The sequence below is a fragment of the Camelus ferus genome, chromosome 1, assembly GCF_009834535.1.
Source record: "Camelus ferus isolate YT-003-E chromosome 1, BCGSAC_Cfer_1.0, whole genome shotgun sequence".
NCBI classification, from domain to species: Eukaryota; Metazoa; Chordata; class Mammalia; order Artiodactyla; family Camelidae; genus Camelus; species Camelus ferus.
The window spans coordinates 39,268,525-39,295,357 of record NC_045696.1 but is presented as its reverse complement, the minus strand read 5'-3'; the positions used below and the strand labels follow the sequence as shown (position 1 = coordinate 39,295,357).

The window sequence follows — 26,833 nt, the reverse complement described above, 5'->3', positions numbered from 1 at the left end:
TACACTTGATCAAGCATGGACAGGCCCTGAAGGCCCAAGTAAGTTACATAAAGAAGAGGTTAAAATGCTATTTGTCTCTACTTCTGCTGCCATGGCTTCTCTCTCCCAGCCGGCACCTTTGGTCCCATAGGGTGTTCTTTATGTTTAGTTGACAGAAAAGAGAAGACAAGACTGAGGACTGATTTTTGGGTGGTTCTGCCTAGGATATAGGCACCATCAGAAAGTAGACAGCTACAGCACTACAACCCCTCTCTGTGACATTCCTGAAGGACAGTGATGGAGTGAAAACTTTCCAGTGGGAAGAACTTTGAGCACTGCACCTGGTTTTTCACCTTATTTTGGAGGAGAAATGGGCAGAAGTGTGTTTATATACCAGTTCATTGGCTATGGCCAATGGTTCGGTTGGATGTTTAGGGATATTGAAGGAATATGACTGGAAATTGATGACAAGGAAATTTGAGAAGAGTTATATTAATAGATTTCTCTGAATGGGGAAATAACATGAAGATATTTCTGTCCCATGTGAATGCTAAACAAAAAAGTGATCTCAGTAGAAAAGGATTTTATCATCAAGTGCTTAAGATGACCCAATCTCTGGACATGAGTCACTCTTACTCATACAACTTCTGTGACCATTCAATGGGCTCATAAACCAAGTGGCCATGGTGGCAGGAATAGAGGTGATGCACAGGCTCAACATGGACTTCCACTTACTAAGGTCAGCTTGACTCTGGCCACAGCTGAGTTCCCAAATGAGCCAAAATCAGAGACCAACACTGAGTGCCTGATATGGGCACCATTCATTGGAGTGATCAACCAGTACCTAGAGACAGCTTAATTACACAGGAAAATTTTCATTATAGAAGTGGAAGTGTTTTGATCATGTTAGAGTAGACACTTCACTCCAGATACAGACACAACTAGATACATTGACTTCCCGGCAATCAATGCTCCTGCTAAAATGTGTATCTTTAGTCTTACACAATTCCTTATTCACTGTCCACAGTATTCCTAACAACACTGATTCTGATCAAGGAACTTCACAGTGAAATAAGTGTGGCAGTGTGCCCATGCCTGTGGAATTCACTCATCTTACCCTTCTCCCCACCATTCTGAAGTATATAGTTTGATAGAATGGTGAATGGCCTCTTAAAGACTCAGTTACAGCAGAACTAAATGGCAATGTCTTGCAGAACTGGGGCAAGGATCTCCAGAAAGCTGAATGTTTCTGAAGCAACTTCTAATACATGGTACTGTTTCTCCCATAGCTAGGGCTCATGAGTCCAGGAATAAAGGGGTGGAAATTGGAGTAGCACCTGTGGCACCATTACCTTTAATACCCCACTAGCAAAATATTTGTTGCCTGTTCCTGTAATTTGATGCTGTTCTGACCTTGTGGTCTCACTTCCAGAGGGAGGGATGCTTCAATCAGGACACAATAATGATTCTATTGAGCTGAAAGTAGACTGCCACTTGGTCCCTTTGACTCTACATTCCTTTGAATCATCTGACAAAGAAGGGAGTCACTGTGTTGGCTGAGGTGATTGATGCAAACAACCAAGGGAAAACTGGACTACTGCTTTACAAAGGGGGTAAGGAAAAGAATGTTTGGAATACAGAAGATCCCATGGACTGTCTCATAGAATTATCATTCCCATGGTTAAGGTCAATGGGAAACTTCAACAAACCAATCCAGACAGTAATTCTAATGAACTAGACTCTTCAGTATTGAAATTTTGGGTTACCCTACCAGGTAGAGAGCAATGTCTACCTCAGGTGCTTGCTGCAGGCAAGAGGAATACAGAAGGAAAAAGAAGTTAGTTAAAATTCTGACTATAATCACATGACCAGTTACAGATATGAGGACTGTAACTGCCAAGAGATTTCTTTCTCAGTTTGACATGAACGCATTTGTGTGTGTGTAATACCAAACAAATACCTTTGTTTTCTTTCTACCCTTATACCCTTATCATGTGACATAAGAGGTATTGACTTACCATTATAGTAGGTAAGTGTTGTTAATTTGACGTCACAGTGTTCAAGTTACCAGATATCAAAGAGAGGAGTAAAAAAATCACTCAAGGATTTTACCTCCTCATCTGCAGAAGGGGATTACATATTTCAGTTGTACACACATAGCTGTATCATGCTAGGATGAATATAACCTTGAGGTTTTCTTTATTTGGTGATAAAATATGGTTTGGGGATATGTGTATGGGTGCCAAGTGGCTATGGGTAATGTAATGTTTAATTTATGTGTCAACTAGGTGGGCCATGGGCCATTCTGGTATCTGGTTAAACATTATTTTGTGATGCGTATGTGAGAATATTTCCAGAAGTTATTAGTATGGAATTGGTGGACTCAGTAATGCATTTGACTCTCCCCAGTATATCCGGGCATCGTTCACTCTGCTGCAGGTCTGAATGAAACAGTGAGGGAGAGGAAAGTTGAATTCAGTTTCTGCTTGACTAGTTGACTGTGATCTTCAGCTGCTCTTGGTGATCCTGATTCTCAGGACTTCATACTTAGGAGGAGTCTATACCTTTGGCCCTCCTGTCTTAGGCCTTTGAAGTATGATACTTGCTGTCCTCAGTGTCTAGCTGGCATAGGGCACTTCATGGAGCCTCTTAGCCTCTGAAATTGTGAGTCAATATCTCATAATAAGTGTCTTGAGATGATAGATATATGATGTTCATATATAGATAGATCTTCCTAGTTTTCTTACCCTGGGCAACCATGACTAAAATAAGAACTCACTGTATGTTTAGTAAACTTCTTGTTTTATCTTGTAAATTGTGGGAGTTATCATGATGCAGCTATTAGGTATTGCTCTAAAAAGTCTCACTACCTTTTCAGAAGAGGTAATCATTACATCATTACTTCATAAGGAACATCTTGTGTATGAAATTTTTTTGAAAAAGAAGGTCTAAAAGCTAGTCTACCTTGATAATTTTTTTTAAAAGTATCAGAGATGCCTCCCATTAACCTTACTGAAATCAGGCAATGAGGTTTTAATTGGCTATCACCTGTCAATCATGGTTCCCAAGAAAAAATAATTTTTTAAAAGTCCACAATACTTCATTCTTTAAAACACATGCCCTGTGTCCTTTTGCCCAAAACTGGGAGGGAAGTATAAACTGAGGTTGGAAACTTTCAGAATATTTTTATACTGCTATTTAAGTAGGGAATAGAGGATATGAGAAACTCCATTCTGTCTGGTGTCTGAATATCTTAATATTATACCAATATTGCCTCACTCGTTATTTTAAAGTAGTGATTATCATATATCAGATTGCTATAATGAAATATCATAGACTTTTTGGCCTTGTATCACAGACATTTATTTTTTACATTCTGGAGGATGGGATGTTCAAGAGTACGGGGCCAGCAGATACTGTACGTGGTGAGAACTTGCTTTCTGGCTAGTAGCAGACTGCCTTTTCACATGGCCTTTTCTGGTTGAGTAACTCCTGTAGAGAAAGATAACTCTATTATCTCTTCCCTCCTTAACAGGGGACTAATCCATCATGAAAGCCTTACTCTCATGACCTAATTTAAGCCTAATTACCTCCCAAAGACCCCACTCTAAGTAGTACCATATTAGTTGGTTAGCACTTCAATATATGACTTTTGAGGGAAGCCAGCATTCAGTCCCCATCAGTGGCTTGCATTGTATAGTTCCAAAACAACAGCTTCAATAGGACTGAATCAGAAGCTCAAGTATGATACCTATCAATCTGTGCTTTCTTAAGCTCTCCAGGTGATTCTGATGCCCACTGAATTTTGAGAACATTTGTTTTAAAAGAACAACAAAAAAGAGAGAGAAAGCCTATACGAAGAGGTTTTGACACATTGCAGATACATGTAGTACATAAGATTTGCCATAGTCAGTCAACAACCAAAATTTAATTACCTTGTTCTAGTTTCGATGATTTGTTTTTGCCTAATCCTAATAATGTTATTTCTTTGGACATAGTATAGGACAATTTTATCCACAAGGTCCTGAACAGTAGAATTCTCACTTCTACTACAAGGTATTCTAAGGTGTCGGTGGCGCGATATCATGTACACGTGAACACGGTGCGGAGAGAAGCGAAGCAGTTCTCTGTTTATTGATTTTTGTAAAAGGGTTTATATAGGACATGCATGATGCCTCACATACCATCTAAGTTATAACAATGTTAATAATCTTAAGCTATTTAGGTTCCCAGGCTCCAGCTGTAAGCACAGGATGTTACACGATCAAGGACAGATTGTTTTAAAGTTTGTCACCAAACTTCATTAAGTAGGCCATCTCTTATCCAGCCAGCTATGCCTGTCTTAGGTTGTCCTCCTCTGAGGATCTTACCCATCATTGACTATCCAGCTGCCCATACTGAATACATTAAATAGCCATCTCTTATCCAGCCGGCTACATGACATTTCTCACAGCTTGTTTATCATTTCAGCCCATGGCTTATTCTCTAGAGCCTTCAGGTGGGGGCCTACATAAGGTGATGAGAAAAATCATATATACATGCATATAAAGAGGAATTATGCATTCCTTTTAATCTCCAGGTTAATGAATGCACCTTCATAAGAAAGAGTGTTTCAAGGATACTATTTGTATTTCCAAGGGATTGTTTAAACCAGCATCAGCAGTGTTCCAGACAACTGGGTGAATTTAGCAAAATGATGTATCATCCTTCACACCTAAGTAGCTGTTAAACAATACATATTTAGTATTCATATATATTTCATATTTTCTCTTTAAAGGAATTAGCTGAATATCTTATCCAAAATATGGAGTTTTCACAGGTGAATATTTTACCTTTTTCCCAACATGCCTCTGAAATGGTGAAAATAATGTACAAAATGAATAAATCTGTAACAGAAGTGAGTGAGATCACATCATTTGACTGGGGATTTTTGTAAGGTCAAATCACAGCACAGGAATCTGTCAACCAGACATATACAAGAGAAGGCTACAAGGAAATCTGAGTTTCTGAGAGGCCGCCAATTGTCTGTTCCATATTCACAAACCTAAATTAGGACTTGACAGGTAATGTTCACTTGACAGGCTGTACCCCACTCATAGACTCAAAGGTTGACATCAAACTTCTCATTCAAAGAAAAATCCATAAGGAAACAGTTCTAAGTGATGACATAAGAAATATACATCAATTGCCTATACTTTCAGTTAGTCTTTGGATCATTGCAATGTATGAGCAAGCAGAAATCTAAATCATTGACAGGAAACCACCTGAACAATGGAAACATTAGACAGCAATAACAATCAACAAAGTATGGGACGTTCTAGCCATAGGAAACAGATAAGAGAAAGAAAAGGGATCTGAATTGGAGGAGAAGAGGTAAAATTGTCATTATACGCAGATGACATGAAACTACATATGGTAAATCCTAAAGACTCCACACAAAAATTACCAGAGCTGATAAACAAATTCAGCAAAATAGGTTACAAGATTAACATACAGAAATCTGTTGCATTTCTTTACATTAACAATGAAATAGCAGAAAGTAAGAAAACAAAAAACAAAAAACTCTTAAAATAGCATAAAAAAATACTTGGGAATAAACTGGACCAAATTGAAGTTCCACATTTGGAGATACTAACTACTATATATAAAATGGATGAATAACAAGGTTCTACTGTATAGCATAGGGAACTATATTCAATATCTTATAATAGCAAATAATGAAAAAGAATATGAAAAGGAATATATATGTGTGTAACTGAATCACTATGCTATACAACAGAAATTGACACGACGTTGTAAACTGACCATACTTCAATCAATAAAGCAATAAAAAGGAAAAAACAAACTATGGAGATAGGCAATAACAATAATTCTTTAGGGAGAAGAGTAAAAGCAACTGGAATGTGATTAATCCACTCCCATTTCCCAGGACCTGGAGGCAATCCCTCAAAGGAACAAAAATAAGACAGGTAACTTTGTCTAATCTTGTGACCTGTACCTCCAAGAATATAGAGTAATGATATTTATGTCATACTTGTATCTTTAAACTAAACTTCTTAATTTGAGGGCTTCTCCCTGATATTTTGTCATATCCCGTCCGAGGGTTCAGTCCTACTTATAATAAGAACAAGAATAACTCCTTCTGATGTATGATATTTGTGATTGTCATGAAAGAAATTGTAGAAATAAGCTGGCATGCAGCAGCCATCCCAGGCCCAGTAATGTCCCTGGGCTCATTACCAGCTCGAAAAGAGTGATATGCACACTTACACAGTTTGTGTATTTGTGCTCTCAGTTACTTTAATATTACCAATATTTCACTAATGCTTATTTAGGACTTCATGTGTGTAAGCTACTGTGCTACCTACTACAAAAGACAGAAAGACTTCTACATTGTAATCATAAAGAACTTGTAGTCCAAAAATATTATTTTACAAGGACAAATGGGGCCAAGAAGTATAAATAAACTGTTAAATGTTTTAAATCAGTGAGCATTCCTATTTTCTTTGGGATAATCTGGCAATGCATCTTGGGAGTTGTAACATTTGAGAGGGAATTTGAGGAAATGATACCATTGCAATTTTAAATGAAGACGAAGCAGTTGAGTGGGGAGGATTCTCTGCGGAGGGTCTTGTGTGAGCAGAAGCATCAACCTGAGACAGAGAGGTTTGTCCAGAAGGCTTTCAGGATGAAGGCTATAACTTAGAATTGTGGAGGAGGAGCCTTCCAAGTTAAACTAAGTTAAATCAATGTTTTATTTGAAAGGACCTCAGATAATGTCAGAGTGAACAAGTGCAGGATGAGGTATAAATAAATAAATAAATAAATATGTAGATGTATTTATATATCGTATAATCTGTACATATAGATATGTATAATACAAATATTTATATATAATATAATCTTGACATACATATAAAGAAATAATCATCTGCATAGGTATATATACAACTCTAGATACATATACCATATATGTCTATAATCAGGTAGCAAAGACAATCCTTTAAAAGTTGTTGAAGAAGGATATGATTTAATCAGAGTCCTGTTCATCAAGTTTAATCTGGCAGCTATGTTTGGAAATGAAAAGAATATGAACAGCTTGGAAAGGATAAATAACTAGAGTTTTACAAAATACAAAGGCTGATAATTTTGAAGGTGAAGGCCTGAGTGAAATCAGTAGGAATGCATGTGGAATTTCAGTTTTGAGAGAGGAAGGGCAGAGATGGACCTAATGGATCACTTATTATACTTAAATAGTATGGCATATGAGAACTTACAGGGACTTTTAGGGCAGAAAACATCCAGAAGCTTGCTGATTTTCATGCCTGTCCCAACTAACTACTGAGAACTATGACATTATATGGTCTTAACATTATTTGAACTATGGTCATACACATTTAAATCTCCTTGTTGTCAACAACACATCCAATAACTTTTAAATATTACTGATTACTTAATCTTATAGATGTTATTTTCTTTTTAATTCTTGGAAGATTGAGCCATTTCCTTCCTATTCTATCACTTCTCTCTTCCTCATCCCAGCTTTTTTCTTCAATCTAAATTCTTAGCTTTCTGAATTAGTAAAGCTTTTCAGATTTCCCAACAACAAACAAACAGCTAGAAAAGGACTTAAGAAGCATTATAGACAGGGAGATGCAACTCAGTTCTTCCAGCTTCTCATAGAAGCACACTGAGTTAAGAGCATCTTCATGTGGTTTGGCCTGACCTTCACTGTCTTAACTCCCTTCTTATGTTCTCCTCATTTTTTTTTTTCTATTCTTTTTATTCCTCTGTCTGACATGACATTTGAATCCATGTCCCAGATAGAGTGGAATGAAAGAACCTTTTGATGGCTAGCACAAGTCCTGAGATTTGCCTCTATTCACTCAGACACAAACATGCTCACTCTATGGAGTTATATGTGACTCAAGTCTCCAGGCTGTATTACTATCAAAGGCCTTATACTCAAGTACTTTTCAGATGTACAACACTATTTTAGTACTTAATAAAAGTTTAATAAATGTACTTATAAAACATTTAAGAATATACAAGCATGTAAAATGTTTCATTTTAATTTCTGCTTTAGTTATTTTAGTAGGAGATGAACACTTGATTAAAATTCCCTATTTCTGATAAGCTATGCAATATAAATAAAATATATTTAAAGATATATTAGGTAGTAAAATCTTATTAAAATAATAGGACAATTATGAATGCAAGAAAACTTTGAATGCTAATCAACACACAGCAGTGTCTAATCTGCATAATTTTGTGTTATTTCATGTAAGAGAACACTTATTAATAGTAGATCTAAATATTTCTCTTTAGCATTTTTGTCAGAGAATCTATGACTTTCTTATTTCTCAAGCTGTAGATAATTGGATTTAAGAAAGGAATTATGACAGTGTAAAATAGAGAGTCCATCATATCTTGATAATCTGCTTGTGTAGTTCCAGGGCGCACATACATGAATAGAAGAGGCCCATAGTATAAAGAGACAGATAGGAGGTGGGCTCCACAGGTGGAGAAGGCCTTCCTTATGCCTTGTACAGACTTCTTCTTTAAAATTGTAAAAAGAACTAATGTATAAGAGACAAGGACAATGAAAATGGTGAACACCTGAATTGAACCCGAAAAAATAAAAATCATCAGAACATTAATAGAAGGATCAGTACAAGAGATTTTAAACAATGGCATGACGTCACAGTAAAAGTGATGTATTATGTTGTAATTACAGAAGGTTAATCTGAATAAAAAACCTGTATGGATTAATGCATGAAGAACACCACCTACAAATGATGAGAATAACAGCCACATACATAGTCTATTAGTCATAATCACTGGATAAAGTAACGGGTTACATATGGCTACATATCGATCATATGACATTGTTGCCAGCAGAAAACATTCTGTTGTTGCACTGACTGCAAAGGAAAAAAATTGTACCATGCATTCAGGGAGAGAGATCATCTTATTCTTGGTGAAGGTGTTGACCAGCATCTTGGGCGTCACTGTGGATGATAACCAACTATCCACAAAAGCCAGGTTCCCAAGGAATAAGTACATGGAAATGTGAAGTTGAGTTTCATTCCAGATGAGAGCAATCAGACCAAGGTTTCCCACAATGGTGATGAGGTATATCATCAAGAACAGCAGGAACAGGGGGATTTGCCACCCTGGTTGATACATAAGTCCTGTGAGAACAAACTCTGTCAGCCCTGTTGCATTTTTCATTTCCATTTCCTTAATCGCTGGCCTCTGAAATAAAATGCAGTAAACGTAAAATGGACAGCCATCAAGAATTTAAAAAAAGAATTTGGTGAATGTAATTGAAATAAAACCATACACTAGCCTAAATTCCCTTTGTTTTACTTCCTCTTACTAAAATACATAAAAAAGTATTTGTGGAAATTGTCATATTGGAAATGTACAATTATTTTATTTCAAAATATGTACAGGAATGAAGAGAAGAAAGACATTCTGAACATGATCAAGTTTATGGGGAAACTATTAAATGAGGTAATCTTGTGTTTAGGTTATGGTTGCGGCATCAAAAGTAAAGATGTTAGAAGCGCCTGGATTATAGTATTTTTTAGTGCCATATAAAAGACCTTAAATTTTGTTCTTCAAACTAGTAAGAAAACGCTGAAAACTGTTAAGACAGGGAGCAGCATCACCACTTTAAAAAAATAAATAAATAGTTGATTTTAGAAAATAAGCTGCAGAATGAAGAACCTGGTGTCAGAAATACTCATCAGGAAGCTGAGCTTTTGTCCAGCGATTCCCAAACCATGTTACACATCAGAATTATCTGGAGGAGTTTTGGTATAAAATATAAGATCTTGGATATTACTTTAGAAATTTATTCAGTAGGTCATAAATGGCATCTAGTAATATGTTGCTTCCCAGGTGATTAAAATATATGTGAAGTTCTTAGTTCATGTGTGATATGACATTGGGAGTTTTGAGGAAGAAAAGAGATAGATCAAAATAAATCAGAATGTAGAGTCACTAAGACTTGGAGATATATTAGATGTGAAGGATTGGTTAGTAAAGGTGAAAGAGTTGCTTGATGTCTGGGTAGATGATCATCAGAAATTGAGATTGAAAACTCAGATGCAGTGACCAGTTTTTGCAAGGAACATTCCTGAACATCAAAGTGGCATAAACTTAGCAGTATGATTCTACAAGAGCTTAATAGAATAATGACTTTGACATCAGTGAGGTGGCTGAAAGCATAGAATGTATGACCTCTCCAGTGGACAATGTGAATAAGGTAAAAAGAAGAAAGTAGTGAGGATAAATGTGAGGGAGTTGTATTAAATTAAAATGAGTATCCATCATTTATTAGATGGAAAATATCTGATACTCTTTACTGCCACACAATTCTGGGTGGTAGACAAAATGTCATTCACTCTGGAAGCCAAAATTCTAAAAACTGTTTCCCATTCCTCTTGAACCTGGAATGAGGGAAGTAGGCTAACTAAGGTTATCCACTCAAACTCACCTACACTGAATTTGGAATATGAAGAAGGGAGAAAGGGTTCAAATGTGGAAAAAGAGATTTTTGGTTGCAAATCAACCAAAGGAGCAATATCATGATACCAAAATGTGTCCTGTGCCCACAACAGTGGCATTGTCAGTGTGAGTTGTGGCATTTAGTTCAGCAGCAATGGCGGCAGCTCTTACTGAGCTAGAGCTGGGACACGATTTTGGCTGTCTACTGTCTCTTCTTTCTCTGTGTTCCTGCCCATTTCTCCAGTGGATTTCTCCAGCTTCCCTAGCACTTATTTGTTATAGCCACTGTCTATTCAGTTAACTCACTTTGCCTTGCAACAAGGAACACTGGCTCCCACAAAAAGAGAAAAGGAAAGACCAGAAAAGGCTACTGAGCAGAGTGACCAGAGAAGCAGTTGGGAATTGGAAGTTGAGTGTTGAGGACTGTAAGGGTGGAAAACAGTCATGAATGACAAAGGAAAGTACAGTTCCTAAAGCAAAATAAATGCTTTGGTAGGATAAACAGTGAACAGAGACCACTGCATGTAGGATTTAAGAGATTTGTAGTGGCTTTAGTTTGAGCAGTTTCCATTTTATGATAGAGTTGAAGTCGGAGAATAACGAGAAATGAATGGGGAGCAAGTGGCACGGCAGTGAGGAGGATGAAAGGGCAGCCAAGATGTGGAGACACATGTGAATTTCTTGTCTTGAGGAAAAACGTCATGAAGGCTTTCAAAAGAGTGGGAGGAAACAGGATAAAGGCATGGAAAGGGAAATTTGCCTGAGTGAAAAGAAGCAAGAAGACAAGAAGGGGCATAGATGGATAAGGAAACACAAAGCAATAAAGAGGCAGAGAGAAAGTATCAGACAAAGGCTGAAGATGAATAAAGGGAAAGGCTTGAGGTAGGCCTTAAATATTTGTCTTAACTCTGGTTTTCATTAAAAGTTGTCAGCACTGGGAATCATTTCTTTTACTTTTATTCAAAATCCCAAGTTTATATTCCTATGGAATTTGTGTATGGAATAGAGACTTTCACTTTAATTATACTTTATAAATTTGTATTAATAAATATGCTGCCACTGCTAGAATCTTTATCACTGTGATTACAGCAGACATTCCCTAGAAATCCTGCTATGTTTTCTTGACAGCTTTTGCTTCTCCACCAGTTTTGTTAGCAGAAAAAAACTGAGCCAAAGACTGGCACTTAATACAGGCAATATGAATAACTTGCCAATAACTGATTTTGTTAAATGAACATTTATTTGGAATGGATTTTCTTCCATGCATCCCAAATGACTAAATATTCAAAAGTTTCAATTCAGTGTATGGGCACTTATTAAGTCATAAAATTGAAAATAGCACTGGAAAAACATTTTGTGGATTTTTCCATTATATTTTTTTCAATGAAATTATTGTCAGAAGTGGGTGAAAAGTGGAGAGGTTACCATTTAAGTGATTTAACTTAAAATTTAATCAGAGGATGTAGTTAATTAAGTGGAATAAGTATTTTGAACACAATTATCAGAAAGATTTCTTATACAGGAAACATTATGACCTAAATCCGTAAACCCGCTTTTAATTTGTTTAACGTCCTAGTTCACAGAAACTTATTCTATGGAGTCATTATAATTATTCTGAAAAGATAATTACATATCATTAAAGGTAACAATGTAGTGTTAGAGCTATTTTGCTTATCCAGATTTTACTTACAATAATAAATTATTATAGATAATTCACTATTTGTTTTCCATTTTCAACTGGCTATTTTGGTATCTTGTAAACCAAATCAAAATTATTAAATTTAGCATTATTTTAACTTTTTATAAAATATAATGGAAGTTATAAAAGTGATTTTTCTCTCACCAATATCTGTTAAATTGTTGAGATCCTTTCAGTGCGCAGCTTTCTGAAGTAGAAAAGAGTACAAGAGTGCTGGAATGACAATAACAGAGGCAGCAATATTTTGCACACTGATTCATTTTGGAAGCTTTATCTTCCAAACTCAGGAAAATTTTGTTTATATGAATTTGTTTTGAATACAAGAGTCAACCAACTGTACAACTGTGTGCTTTTGCCATGGGAGGAAGGAGTGAAGTACTAAAATTCCCCTGATGGAGCCCAAGGATTCCCTTTAGTACAAACCTAAGCTTTTCTACTGGGCGTTATGCACTTGGACATGTGTGAGGAATCCAGGCTGTCCCACAGGGCATTCCAGACTCTGAAATCATAAACATCAAGTCATTGTGGACAGTTCCAGTTTTAACAATTGAAGTGGCACTACTTTTCCAGCACAGATGACATTCCTTATATTTTATGCAAACTCCAGTTTATCTGTGAATTTTGATACTCTGAGTCCTCTGATCAGTTTGGTCTGGCTTACCTAATCACACATGATTTTAATAAGGTCAAAGTTCTAGATTTCCTACAGGATCCAGCTCCAAGAAAGTTGTCCTCCTCGTGGAAACTGGCTCACATCCAGACCTATACCTAACTCCCCATTTACAATGAAAATTGATGAGAAATCTTATTAGACATAGGTCAGGGAGAGGAACAAAGGAAAAACAAAAGGAAAGACCCCAGTGGAAGGTGGTCTAGATCAGTCCTTCTCAAACTTGAGTTTCTGTGAATCTCTTGGAGATTTTCTTAAAATGCAGATTCTGTTTCAGTAGGTCAGGGATGAGTCCTGAGGGTCTTCATTTCTAACAATGTGATGCATCTGGACATTTGCCATCCTCAGGGTCTCCCTTCATTTGCAGGTTTACCTGATCAGAGTAGTAGATCATTACAGAAACAAAACAAAACAAAAAAGGCAATTGTAGCTGGCATTCAAAGAGAAGCATAGAAGCCAGAATGGACAAGGAAGACTGACATGGGTGGGATCACATAGGATCTGGAGGCTAGGTCAGGGGCTTTGTTCTTTACCCCATCTTAAAGGAAAACTATTGAGAGATTTTGAACATGCTGCTCACATGTTCAGATTTGACTTTAATTATTAATTGAGAAGTTACCATTGATCATTCATTTAGAAAAACAATGACATTATTTGTGTCAAAATAGTATTATATGAAAATGTTAATGTTTTGGTTTTGATGTCTGAAAACTCAAAAATATATAACCTCTGCTTGGGATTAGATTGTCAGCTGGGAGAAAGCACAAGACATAGACTTTGATAGACTCATTAATCGCTTATCCTGTGTCCTTAGAATTGTGCTAGTGAAAGCTAAAAAAAGCATGAAAAAAAAAATCACCATAGACCAAAGAGAAGTCATTGTGGCAACTCAGCAGAAGGGCGGAGTCATCAGCATAATGTGCATGAGTAGCTTCAACATAGCCCAAACTTGACTTAAATTTAGTGTCCCCTTAAATTTTCTGTAATTATCTTTTATCTAATTTTGTTACCTATATATGAATATGAAGATCTGCATTGCTGCTTTCAGTATGATTAGTGTTTTCAGTTTTAGTCGTTTTAATAGGTGATATCACATGGTATCACATAGTGGTCTTCATCTGCATTTCCCCAGTGACAAATTATATTGAGTATATTTTTGTGTCCTCATTTGACATATGTATATCTAGTTTAGTGAAGTGTCTGTAAGATTTTTGCCCATTTTTTTATTGAAGTACAGTTGGTTACAATGTGTCAATTTCAGTGTGTGAAGTCTGGGAAGATTATTCCTCTGGCTTCATTCTTTTTCTTCAATATTGCTTTGGCAATTCTGGGTCTTTTATGATTCCATATAAATCCTAGGGTTATTTGTTCTAGTTCTGTGAACAATGTTCTGGGTAATTTGATAGGGATCCCATTAAATCTGTAGATTACCTTGGGCAGTATGGCTATTTTAACAATATTGATTCTTCCAATCCAAGAGCATAGGTTATCAATCCATTTCTTTGTCATCTTTAATTTCCTTAATCAATGGTTTGTAGTTCTGCATGTATAAGTCTTTCACCTCCTTGTTCAGATTTATTTCTAAGTATTTTATTGTTTTGGATGCAATTTTAAAAGGGATTGTTTCTTTACTTTCTCTTCCTAGTATTTTATTGTTAATTTAAAGAAATGCAACTGATTTCTGAGTGTTAATTTTGTATCTGGCTACCTTGCCAAATTCTTTTATCAGCTCTAATAGTTTTTGTGTGGAGCTTTTAGGGTCTTCTATATCTAATACCATGTCATCTGCATATAGTGACAGTTTTACCTCTTCTTTTCCAATTTGGATCCCTTTTATTTCTCTCTCTTGCCTGATGGTGTGGCTAGGACTTTCAAGACTATGTTGAATAGAAGTGGTGAGAGTGGGCATCCTGGTCTTGTTCCAGATTTGTGCAGGAAGGCTTTCAGTTTTTCACTGTTGAGTATTATGCTGGCTGTTGGTTTGTCATAAATAGTTTTTATGATGTTGAGATATGTTCCCTCTGTATCCACTTTGGTGAGAGTTTTTATCATAAATGGATGTTGAATTTTATCAAATGCTTTTTCTGCATCTATTGAGATGATCATGTGATTTTTGTCCTTTCTCTTGTTGATGTGGTGTATCATGTTGATTGATTTGCATATGTGGAACCATCCTTGTGTCCCTGGGATGAATCCAACTTGATCATGATGTATGATCTTTTTTATGTAACGTTGGATTCTGTTAATATTTTGTTGAGGATTTTTGCATCCATGTTCATTAATGTTATTGGCCTCTAATTTTCTTTTTTGGTAGTATCTTTGTCTGGTTCTGATATATAGGTGATGGTGGCTTCACAGAATGAGTTTGGGAGTACTCCTTCCTTTTCAATCTTTTGGAAGTGTTTGAGAAGGATCAGTATGAATTCTTCTTTGTATGTTTGGTAGAATTCCCCAGTGAAGCCATCTGGTCCTGGACTTTGTAGGGAGGTTTTTAATTTGCTGATTCTATTTCATTACTAGTTATCGGTCTGTTCAAGTGGTCTGTTTCTTCTTGGTTCAGTCTTAGTGGACTGTATGTTTCCAGAAACTTGTCCTTTCCTTCTAGGTTGTCCAATTTGTTTCCATATAGTTGTTCATAGTATTCTTTCTCTCTCTCTTTCTCTTTTTTTTTTTTTTGGTATTTCTGTGGTATTGGTTGTAATTTCTCCATTTTCTTTTCTTGTCTTGTTTATTTGTGTTCTCTCTCTTTTCTTCTTGGTGAGCCTGGCCTAAGGTTTGTTGATTTTGTTTACTCTTTCAAAAAATAGCTTTTGGTTTGATTTTTTTCTATTTTTTTAAGCTCTATTTTATTTATTTTCTCCATGATCTTTATTATTTCTTTCCTTTTGTTGGTTTTGTTTGCTCTTCTTTTTCTAATTGTGTTAGGTAATAGGTTAGGTTGTTTACTTGAGATTCTTCTTGTCTTTTGAGAAGGCCTGTATTGCTATGAACTTCCCTCTTAGGACTGCTTTTGCTGCATCCCATAGGTTTTGTGTGGTTGTGTTTTCATTGTCATTTGTCTCAAGGTATTTTTTAATTTCTTCTTTGATTTCATCATCAGCCCATTGGTTTTTTAGTAGCATGTTGTTTAATCTTCATGCTGTCATTTTTTTTTCGTTTTTTTTCTGTGGTTGATTTCTAGTTGCATGGTGTTATGGTCGGAAAAGATGCTTGAAACAATTTCTATCCTCTTAAATTTGTTGAGGCTTCTTTTGTGCCTTAGTATATGATCTATCCTAGAGAATGTCCATGCACACTTGAAATGACTGTATATTCTGCTTCGGGAGGATGTAATGTCCTAAAAGTATCAACCAAGTCTAAGTGTTCTTTTGTGTCATTTAGTATTTCCATTGCCCTATTGATTCTGTCTGGAAGATCTGTCCAGTGATGTTAATGGGGTATTAAAGTCTCCCACTGTGACTGTGTTCCCATCAATTTCTCCCTTTATGTCTGTTAGTATTTGCTTTATGTATTTTTAGGTGCTCCCATATAGGGTACATACATGTTAACAAGTATAATATCCTCATCTTGTATTGCTTCTTTAATCATTATATGGTGTCCTTCTTTATGTTTCTTTGTGGCCTTTGTTTTAAAGTCTGTTTTGTCTGAAATCACTATTGCTACTTCTGCTTTCTTGTCATTTCCACTTGCATGAAATATCTCTTTCAATCCTCTCACTTTCAGTCTATGTGTGTTCTTCACCCTAAAATGGGTCTCTTGTATGCAGCATTTTGTGCGTTCTTATTTTATTATCCAGTCTGCCACTATGTCTTTTGATTGGAGCATTTAGTCCATTGACATTTATGGTAATTATTGATAGATGTGTTTATTGCCATTTTGAACTTAGTTTTGCAGTTGATTTGGTATTTCCTCTTTGTTCCTTTCTTTTTCATTTTGTGGTTTGATAATTTTCTTTTGTATTATCTTGGTTTCTTTTTGGGGTTTTTTGTGACTGTTTTATGCTTTTGATTTGTGGTTACCCTGTTTTTCAAGTATATTAACCCATTACTATATGTGTTTGCTTTAAACTGATAGTCATATAAGCTCAAACACATCCTAAAAGGAATGAAAAAAGGAAAAAAATCTACATATTTTCTTGCTCCCCTCTCCCACTCTTAATGATTTTGATATCCTGTTTTACATCTTTATGTTTATGGTATTGCAACTACTTATAGTTACTGCATTTCCAATTATAGTTTTCTCCTTTCTATAGCATCCTGCTTCTTTTCTATTTTGAGTAGACCTTTCAATATTTCTTTTAGAATAGGTTTGGTATTGCTGCATTATTTTAGTTTTTGCTTATCTGTGAAATTCTTTATCTCTCCTTCTATTCTAAAAGATAGCCTTGCTGGATAGAGTTATCCTAGGTTGCAGCTTTTACTCATTCAGGACTTTGAATGTATCTTGCCACTACCTTCTGGCCTACAATGTTTGTGTTGAGAAATCAGCTGAAACGTTCTGGGGGTTCCCTTGTAACTGACTCTTTGTTTTTCTCCTACTGCCTTTAAAATTATTTCTTTATCTTTAACTTTGGCCATCTTAATTATAATATGTCTTGGTGTAGGTCTATTTGGGTTCTTGTTGGGGAACTTCTGTGCTTCCTGTACTTGGATATCTGATTCCTTCTTTAGGTTTGGGAAGGTTTCAGTCATGATTTCTTCACATACCTTTTCAATCCCCTTTTCTCTTTCTTCTCCTTCTGGTACCCCTATTATGCATAGCTCAGGATGCTTTGTATTATCCCAAGAGTCCTTTATATTTCTTTCATGAGTTTTTACTTGGATTTCTGTCTGTTGTTCTGATTGGTTGATTTCTGTTATCCTGTCTTCTGAGTCACTTATATATCCCTCTGCATTATCTAGTCTGCTTTAGACTGCCTTTAGCTCAGCTCTTATCTCAGCCATTGAGTTTTCTGTTTTTAACTGGCTCCTCTTTGTAGCTACTATTTCCTTTTTATAGTATTCTGCAGGTTTATTAATAATCTCTTATTTTCTGCAGTGCTTTCATTATCCCCTTTGTGAAGTCATGATCTAGTAGATTATTGAAGTCTATTTTACTGATCATTCTTTCAGGGGACTTCTCTTGTTCTTTTAATTAAGAGTAGTTCCTCTGCTTCTTCATTTTACTTATATTTCTCTGGATCTATGGAATTAGGAGTACCAATTATCTACTGTGGTCTTGAAGGGCTGTTTTAGTTGTTTGTTTGTTTTTATTTAAAGTGGGAGTGTTCCTGTGTAGACTGTGCACATCTAATAGTTTTGTTGTGAGGGCTGTTCTTAGTATGAATGGTTGCCACGTCTTTCTTCCATGTGTGTTGGCTGCTATCCTTTTGATTGGGAGTATGGCTGGTATTGTGGTGATCAGAGCTTGCCCTCATTGTAGAGCGGGGCCTCGTTTTTATTTTGTGATTGTCACAGCCCTGACAGGGGCCAGGTCTGTTCCCCTTTTGTTGGAATGGAGGCTTCCAGACTCATTTCTGAGCTGTGGTGCATGGTAGGTGGGGTTGGAGCACGTAATGTACTCTTTGTTGATGCTGCCCTTGTCCCTACTTTAGCCACAAGAATGTCAGTGTCTACTAATGCATAAAGTATCTTTATGTCATCATATATATTTGTACATATAAATGAAGGAAATATATTATATATACTTTTGGACATAGGTTAATGTGCTAAAATGTTAACAATTGTTTAATCTTGGCTAATAAAACCCACACCCATTAATTGTATTATTTTTACCACTTTTCTATAGGTTTGAAGATTTTCAGAATAAATTTGGAGGAAAATATTATTGATCCACATCTTTCCTGCATCTTTGCCTTATCTCTCTGCCCACTTAACAACTCAGCTTCTTGGAAGTTATCCTCTCATGCTACTTTTACTTCTTTATGTTATGTATGATATGACTTACTGGATAAGTAAATGGATTCAGGAGACAGATACCCTGGATCTGATTCCTGATCTCCACCTTAGTATTTCCTTGGACAAATGATGCAACCTGTCTATCCTTTATACTTTTATAAGTGGGGTTATAGGAAGTTAAAATTTAGTAAGGATAGTAAAAGTCTTAATAGATGTGCTGAATAGTTAAGTGAATACTGCTGAAAAGTTATTTGTAAGCTAAAGAAGGCCTAATGATAATTTAAACGAATATAAAAATGAAAGATTAGGCAAGGGACATAAATATATCAGTTATGTTTAATTTATTTAGTTGCAAATAAAGCATCTTTTCCAAATAAGCTAAAATAGTAAGAAGGTCTGTTGGATTATGCAAAGGAATGGTTTATTCCAGTGCCTCTGGGTCAGTTTCCCAATGAGTTGCTCAGCTATGCCCTCCTTTGTATATTGACTTCATCTCCAGGCTACTTTCCCTCTTGGTGGCAAAATGGATGTAGGCTGTGCTGGATTTCATATCCACAAACCATGAGGTTTAGAGGGAGAAATGCTACCTTTTTCATGGATCTCTTTTAAAGTAAAGGATACATACTTCCCAGAAACTTCCAGAAAATCACCTCTTCTTCTCATTGGCCTGAAATAAGTCACATACTATTCCCGTAACAGACTTCTGGGATTCAGTGGTACTAAGTTTTAGGGGCAGGTGGTGCAGAAATACTTAACAAAAATTGTGTTATCCTTAGAAGAGGGAAACTAAATCAATGCATGCAAGTCAGATAACTAAAAATGTCCACTAATAGGTGTTGGATACAGGATGTACAACATCCATCTAATTCAGAGCTTCTCAAAACTTTGTATCTGTATTCCTTTTTGCTGGTGAAATGTTAGGACCCTAAAGAGCTTTTGTTTGTATGGGTTATATCTATCAGTATTTATAATATTAGAAATTAAAACCAAGAAATACTAAATTTATTCAACTCAATTCAAAAATAAAAATAGTAAGCCTATTATATATTTACTTCCATAATTATATTAAAAACATAATATTGAAGGTAATATTCATTGAATGGCCAAATGTCTTAGGCACCTTCTTAAGTGTTGCTGCTATGAAATCAGTTATGACATGTTTGAAATTCACTGGAAGAAGATAGGTTTTCATTTTATTATCCAATATGACAATTTACTATTTTTTTCCTGAAGTTTTGCTCATATCTGTGCACCCCTCTCCTTTTAGAGTATTCTCCAGTGTCAGTTCTCTTCACCTAAAATATTAATTATTGAAGTTAGTTTCCTTGCTTCGGGTCTCTTTCCAGTAAGTTGCAAGATCAGGTTTCTGAAAGATACAATCATATTACTCTGCTCCAGGAAGACTTCAGTGTTTGATTCCTGTAAGATAAATTCAGACTCCTTAGAGTGGAGTTTAAGATTCTCAGTAACCTGATCCCCTTCTAACATTTTTTCCCATATTCACCAACAGCTCTCACTGATAGTTTTGTCAACTTTCTGACTCTGTCCCATGGGTCACCTACATCATCCCCCACTCCCAGTACCACACTCTTTTCCATAAACATTGACTCTGGTCATGCCCGTTACTGTTTTTCTCCAAATATCAGAAAGTTTTTCCCATTTTTAAGGCACAGTTTACTTCTGATGCTCTTAAGACTGAATATCCCAGGCTACAAGGATCTCCACTTTCTGAACTCCCAAGGATGTGGGGAAAATGCAGTATTATTTCAAATTCTGGCTCAATCCAGATGACCTGGACAAACTTGGGCAAGGTCCTCAATATTTTAAAGAATGAGATTTTTACTGAGGAAAAGCATGAAAAATCATGTCTAACTATTTAATAGTTAATATATATGAAAGGTTTAGCCTAGTGCCTAACAGGTAATAGGTTCTCAGTAAATTATTTTTTTCTTTCTTAATTGCACATGTAGGATCAATAAATATTTTTGTTTATATATGTGTAATTTGCAATATTTTCTGCCTCATTTATGTTTGAACAACATCTCCAACTTTTTGTTAGTGCTATGCTTATATCAATACTTTTCACTGAAATCAGTCTATGTTAGTGGTATTCCTAATAACAAGGAATTCAAGTACTAATACCAGAGAGAAAAAAAAAAAACTTTTATTTAACTAAAATCTTCAGGAATTACACTGTCATATATGCTGGACTACCAAACAAAAGAAACTACATGAAAATATCAAATATATAGGAATGTCAATATAAGTAGCAGCATGTTCAACTACAGATTAATAAATCACCAATTACTCAGATACTCTGTTTTAGAGGACTTGATAGAAAATTAACTAACAATAAAGAAGAAAGTGTTGTTGATTAGAAGTTATGTATTGTGCATGAATTCATATTCAAATGTAATCTCTTAAATTCAAAATTGAGATTCAAATAGAAATATATAGTTTACTTCTGTCATATGGTGTTGCTCAAGAAGGGATTAATTTTTGAGAACTTGTGATACAGAAGAATTTGTTAGATTATGCCTTCAGATTGCAGAAATTTGCCAACAATATTAAGTGGAGGCAACCTGTGTTTATAATGACTTCTATTCCTAGGGTTTGTTGGATTTGCTGAAAATTGTTAACTCATTGTACTCTGAAATGAATAGTAAAGGGTAGAACTGTAGAACTAATTACACTGTGACACAATTTTTGACATCAAGAATAATTATTTAGTTCACCCCTAATGAAACCTAGTAACTTAGATTTTGAAATATGCTTTAGCAGAATAACTCCTTTTTGAACTTGTTTATCTGACTCATACAGCACTCATGTGTTAATAATTTATTACTTTATGTATCAAGTTACGATTTTCTACTTTCTCACTATTCCTTGGTTTTGAAAAGAGTTTTAATCAAATCAAAATCAGTTGTCCACATAGCATGATAATTGTTTCAGAACATTATGACATCTTCATAATTTTTTTCATAACATTTATTACTTCCTTATTTCTTAGACTGTAAATAAAGGGGTTCAATAAAGGAATCACTAAAGTATAAAAAATAGCAACAGGTATATCTTTATCATCTTCATTAACTGAATTTGGTCGAATGTACATGAAGAGAAGAGAACCATAGAATATTGAGACAGAGAGAAAGTGGGATGCACAAGTAGATAAGGCTTTCCTTCTTCCTTCTTTGGATTTCATTTTGAAAATCGTGTAAAGAATGAAAAGGTAAGAGATTACTACTATGGTAATAGTTAAGATTTGAATTGACCCTCCAAAGATAAATATCATTAATTCATTGATATAAGGGTCAACACAGGAGAGTCTGTATAATGGAAGAACATCACAAAAAAAGTGATTGATTTGATGGGGCCCACAGTACGTTAACCTAAATAGAAGGCCTATATGAATCATGGAATGCATGTTTCCAGCTATGTAGGCCCCTGTTGTCATCTGAATGCAGAGTTTCTTTGACATCATGGTGTGGTACTGCAGTGGGTTACATATGGCCACAAAACGATCATAGGCCATTGCTGCCAGGAGAAAGGAATCTGTGCTTTCAGCAGGACAGAGAAAGTAAAATTGTGCCATGCATTCATAGAGGGAAATCATTCTGTCCTTAGAAAAGAAATTCTGTAACATCTTGGGAGTAATGGCACAGGAACAGCAGGAATCCATCAAAGCGAGGTTACCAAGAAAGATGTACATTGGTGTGTGAAGACGACTTTCCATAAATATCAATGCCACCAGGCCGAGATTCCCCACCATAGTGATCAGATAGTTGGCAAGGAACACCAGAACCAGAAGAGTCTTCAGCTCTGGGTGATCTGTGAATCCTGTGAGGATAAACTCTGTTGTCAAGGAGTGGTTATCCTCTGTCATCTCTACTTTGTCTGTTGAGATAACAATTATGGAGATAAAAGATTCTAATTTAGAACGTGTATAATTTTATTTTCAAATTTTTCTTTTTACAACAAGGAGAGGAACTTTCTCTTTAGCCTCTCCTACTGTCTCTTTGATACAAACACACATACTCTAGGGCACATTTGCTCCCCTAACATGTCAGCCTCTATGACTTCAAATCTGAAACTCAGGATTCATAAGACTGTTTTGATAATTCCAGGGAGGATGCTTATGGTGGAAAAGTTTGTCTCTATGAATTTATATAAGCATAGTGTCCAAATTTAGGGTACCCACATTTGGTTCAGTATTCTTAAATAAGTTCAATGTCAGTATTTATATTAAAGATTTTTAAAAATAAATTTAAAATCATTTTTTCTTTATATACGTGTTTTTTTCATTGAGCAAAAGGTTTTCATATACTCTCCCAGTGGAGGACCTGTTTGAAAAAATGCGTACAATAGATATGTTAAAGTTGTATCTTAGGAATTGCTTGAAGATCAGTAAGATTAAGGAGAGGGCTATTCAGTTTTAAAAACAGTAATCCTGGATAGCTGAGGAATTACATATCCACTGATTATCAACTCTTTTATTCCTTTTCCCAGTGTCATACCCATTTCCATAAACACTGACTCTGTCTGTGATTATTTCTGTTGATTTTGCCCGTATATCTAAATCATTTCCTCTTTATATAAAACATAATTTATAAATAATGAAAATTTTAAAAATTTAATTAAATGCCCCAGACTACACTGATCTCCATTTTCTCTACTTTCAAGCATGTTTCATACTCAACACAATCTAGAACTCCTTATGTATAATCCACATTTCTTTTTTATATGTGAGTAGACAATTTCCTTATTAAATTATTAGCACTTTGAGGTTAACTACTGACTTATACTCCTTATAACAGCTGTACAGTTCTGTGGGGAAAAACCAGTCTTGATTCCAGTTCTGCCTCCACTCCAGTGAGCTAGGATGTGTGAACTTGTTTCCAGTGTCCAATCAATGACTCTTCTTTTTTTAAATCTTTTTTTTAAATTGAAGTATAGTCAGTTACAATGTATCAATTTCTGGTGTACAGCATAATGTCTCAGTCATACACATGACTTCTACTATTTTTCTGATTCTAAGAACATATACATGTGTTCATTTTCATAATTTTTTTCATTAAAGGTTATTACAAGATATTGAATATAGTTCCCAGTACTATACAGAAGGAATTTATTTTTAATCTATTTTTATATATAGTGGTTAACCTTTGCAAATCTCAAACTCCCAGATTTATCCCTTCCCAAGCCCTTTCCCCGAGTAACCATAAAGTTATTTACTATGTCTGCTGGTCTGTTTCTGTTTTGTAGATGAGTTTATTAGTGTCCTCTTTTTTCTTTTTTTTTTTTTAGATTCCACATATGAGTGATATCGTATGGTATGACCTCTTTGGTGGTCCTACCAATGATCCTGTTGACCTCTTCTAAAAATTGAATCTGTTAATTTTGAAGAAGAGGCTGCAGAGAAAATTATTCAAACTTATCATTTAAAAATTAAGGATCAATATCCAGAATATGTAAGAAACTCATACAACTGAACAGTAAAAGTACAATCTGATTTTAAAATGGGCAGAAGAACTAAGACATTTTTCCAAAAGACATTCAAATGGTCAACAGGTACATGAAAAGATGTTCAACATCACTAATCATTAGGAAAATGAAAATCAAACCACAGTGAGATACCACCTCACATCCAGTCAGCATGCCTATCATCAAGAAGGTAAGAAATAACAAGCATTGGCAAAGATATGGAGAAAAGGGAGCTGTTGTGCACTGTTGGTGGGAATGTAAATTGGTTCAGCCACTATGGATAATATTGAGGCTCCTCAAAAAATTAAAAATAAAACATATGATCCCTCAGTTACTCTTCTGGGTATATACTCAAAGGAAAAAAACAAGTTATTAAAGGGATATCTGCACTCTGCTGTTTATTGCAAAATTACCCAAAATAGGTGAGATACAGAGACACAAAGTGCCTGTCATAGTATGAATAAATCAATAAACTATGGTATACACACACACACACACACAGTTGAATATTATTCAGCCAAGAGAATGATACCCTGCTATTTGTAACAACATAGATGGACCTTGAGGACATTATGCTAAGTGAAATAAGTCAGATTGAGAAAGACAGATACTGTATGATGTAACTTACATGTGGATCTAAAAAAGCCAAATTCATTAAAACAGTAAAATGGTGGTTACCAGGGGATAAGGAGTGAGAGAATAGGAGTTAAGTTGTTTAACAAACTTGAAATTAATGGATAAATAAGTCTTGGAATCTAATGCACAGTATAGTGAATGTAGACAAAAATATTTTATTATAATCATTAAGACTGCTAAGAGACTAGATCTTAATTATTCCCACCATAAAAAGGAAATGACAATTATGTGATGTGATAGGGTGCTAATTAATGTTACAGTGACAATTGTATTACCATAAACAAATGTACCAAATGTGACAATTGTATTACCATAAACAAATGTACCAAATCCTTACATGTGATATATGTTAAACTTACACAGTGTTTTATGATAAATAATACTGTGTATATATATTTAATCAAAAAATAGGTTTCCTTTTTTAATCTACTTATTTATTTTAATGGAGGTACTGAGGATTGAACCCTGGACCTTGTGCATGCTAAACATGCATTCTACCACTGAACTATACCCTCTCAAAATAGGTTTTTTGTTTGTTTGTTTTGTACTTCTTTCATCTGAGTTGACTCTTCTACTATTTTTCTGATTCTAAGAAAATTATAAGATTTTCTGAATTATATCTCAGTAGATTAAAAGCTAATAATAAAAGTAAGCTTACCTTTATACTTTAGTTTTTCAAACACTCAGAAGATAAAACTCTTTAAATGTTAATACAATTTTTGAAAATTAATTTTGTTTTCCTTTAAAAGGCCAATCTCTACAATTATTTAGTGATCCACTAGGACTATATATAAATCATATAAATCTATGGTCATATAATCATATAAATCTATGGTCAAAATAGTTTTATTTTTCCATAATCAAAACATCAAAGTAAAGGCCCCAAATGAAAAATTTATTTATTTGTTTTAAAATACTAAAAATAAGCCATTTAATTATTCAGCTAAATCAGAAAAATGTTCAGTGTAAATGCTTAAATTATTGAACAAAGTTACTTTGTGTCCTTACCTATTTTGAAGTTCCACCTTAATCAAAAAAGTCCAGCATGAATTGCAGTTTGAATCTAATCCTAGTTTCCCATAGCCTTTGGTTCTGAAAAGAGCTAGAAAGATAACTTGGGTAGTTGAACTCTAACAGCAACAAAATGATGCTTAATAATTCAGATGAATACATAATAATGGACTCTAATATTAAAAGTAAAAATTAATTAGAATACTTCCCTTACCTAGATTCCACTGAAAAATATTTTGTAGCCATTTATGTTTGCTTCTTGGTCTTAGGTCTCATAGAATTTCAGAATATAAACTTTGGTCTCTAAGACATTTGGGATTAAAAGAAGGAAAATCTAGGAGACTACTAATAGGCCAGAGTCAATAATTATGTTCCTTACAATGCACAGTTAAAATTTTCCATCAAATCCTAAGGGATTTCCCGGCACTGATATCCATGTATTTCTGTGGGGAGAGTCAATCCCCTGCACATATAAAGATGCCCTGTGAGACAACAAGGTTAAAGCAAATCACCTTCACTAAGGTCACTAAGGTCAGGTTATTTGATGACCACCTTGCTGATTATTATGTATCTGACCTCATTTTAAAATTCTGTTTACTTTTGCATAAATTTAAAATGAGCAAAAAACAGTCTCATGTTAACTTGGCCTTTTACTGGAGGAATTAATAGTTTATGAAAGATAATTAGAATTTTTAGAAGAGACTCAAAAGTGTGGTAGCTTCAGCCAGGGTCATCAGCTTTACTCTGTGAGTTGGGTTTGTCCCGATATCCTGCAAAAACCTCATTGGAAACTCTGATATTATTATTTATTACCACATATGAATTACTGAGATGGTTCTCCTTTCTTTTTAGTTTACCCCAGCTGCCTTTACATTTTTTACTTTGTTTTTTCCCCTTTCATTCCACTGATCACCTTCAATATGCTATGTTTCATTTGTTAGT

The 26,833-nt window shown here is 35.0% G+C and overlaps 3 protein-coding genes across 3 annotated transcripts in view; 1 reads left to right on the top strand and 2 right to left on the bottom strand.

Moving 5' to 3' along the window:
- The window catches only part of GABRR3 (gamma-aminobutyric acid type A receptor subunit rho3), a 237,968-nt gene that overhangs the window by 53,135 nt on the left and 158,000 nt on the right, over positions 1 to 26,833 (top strand). The gene's annotated exons all lie outside the window — the stretch shown is intronic.
- On the bottom strand, positions 8,290 to 9,259 carry LOC106730598 (olfactory receptor 5H2-like). Its single transcript, XM_014565625.2, has one exon. The coding sequence runs from the start codon at positions 9,217 to 9,219 to the stop codon at positions 8,290 to 8,292; it is 930 nt and encodes a 309-aa protein (XP_014421111.1). The 5' UTR covers positions 9,220 to 9,259.
- LOC102522779 (olfactory receptor 5K1-like) lies at positions 18,182 to 22,646 on the bottom strand. Its single transcript, XM_032490097.1, has 2 exons — positions 21,727 to 22,646; positions 18,182 to 18,453 (listed from the first exon to the last, which is right to left on the bottom strand). Exons 1-2 carry the CDS (start codon positions 22,644 to 22,646, stop codon positions 18,303 to 18,305), a joined length of 1,071 nt encoding a protein of 356 aa, XP_032345988.1. The 3' UTR covers positions 18,182 to 18,302.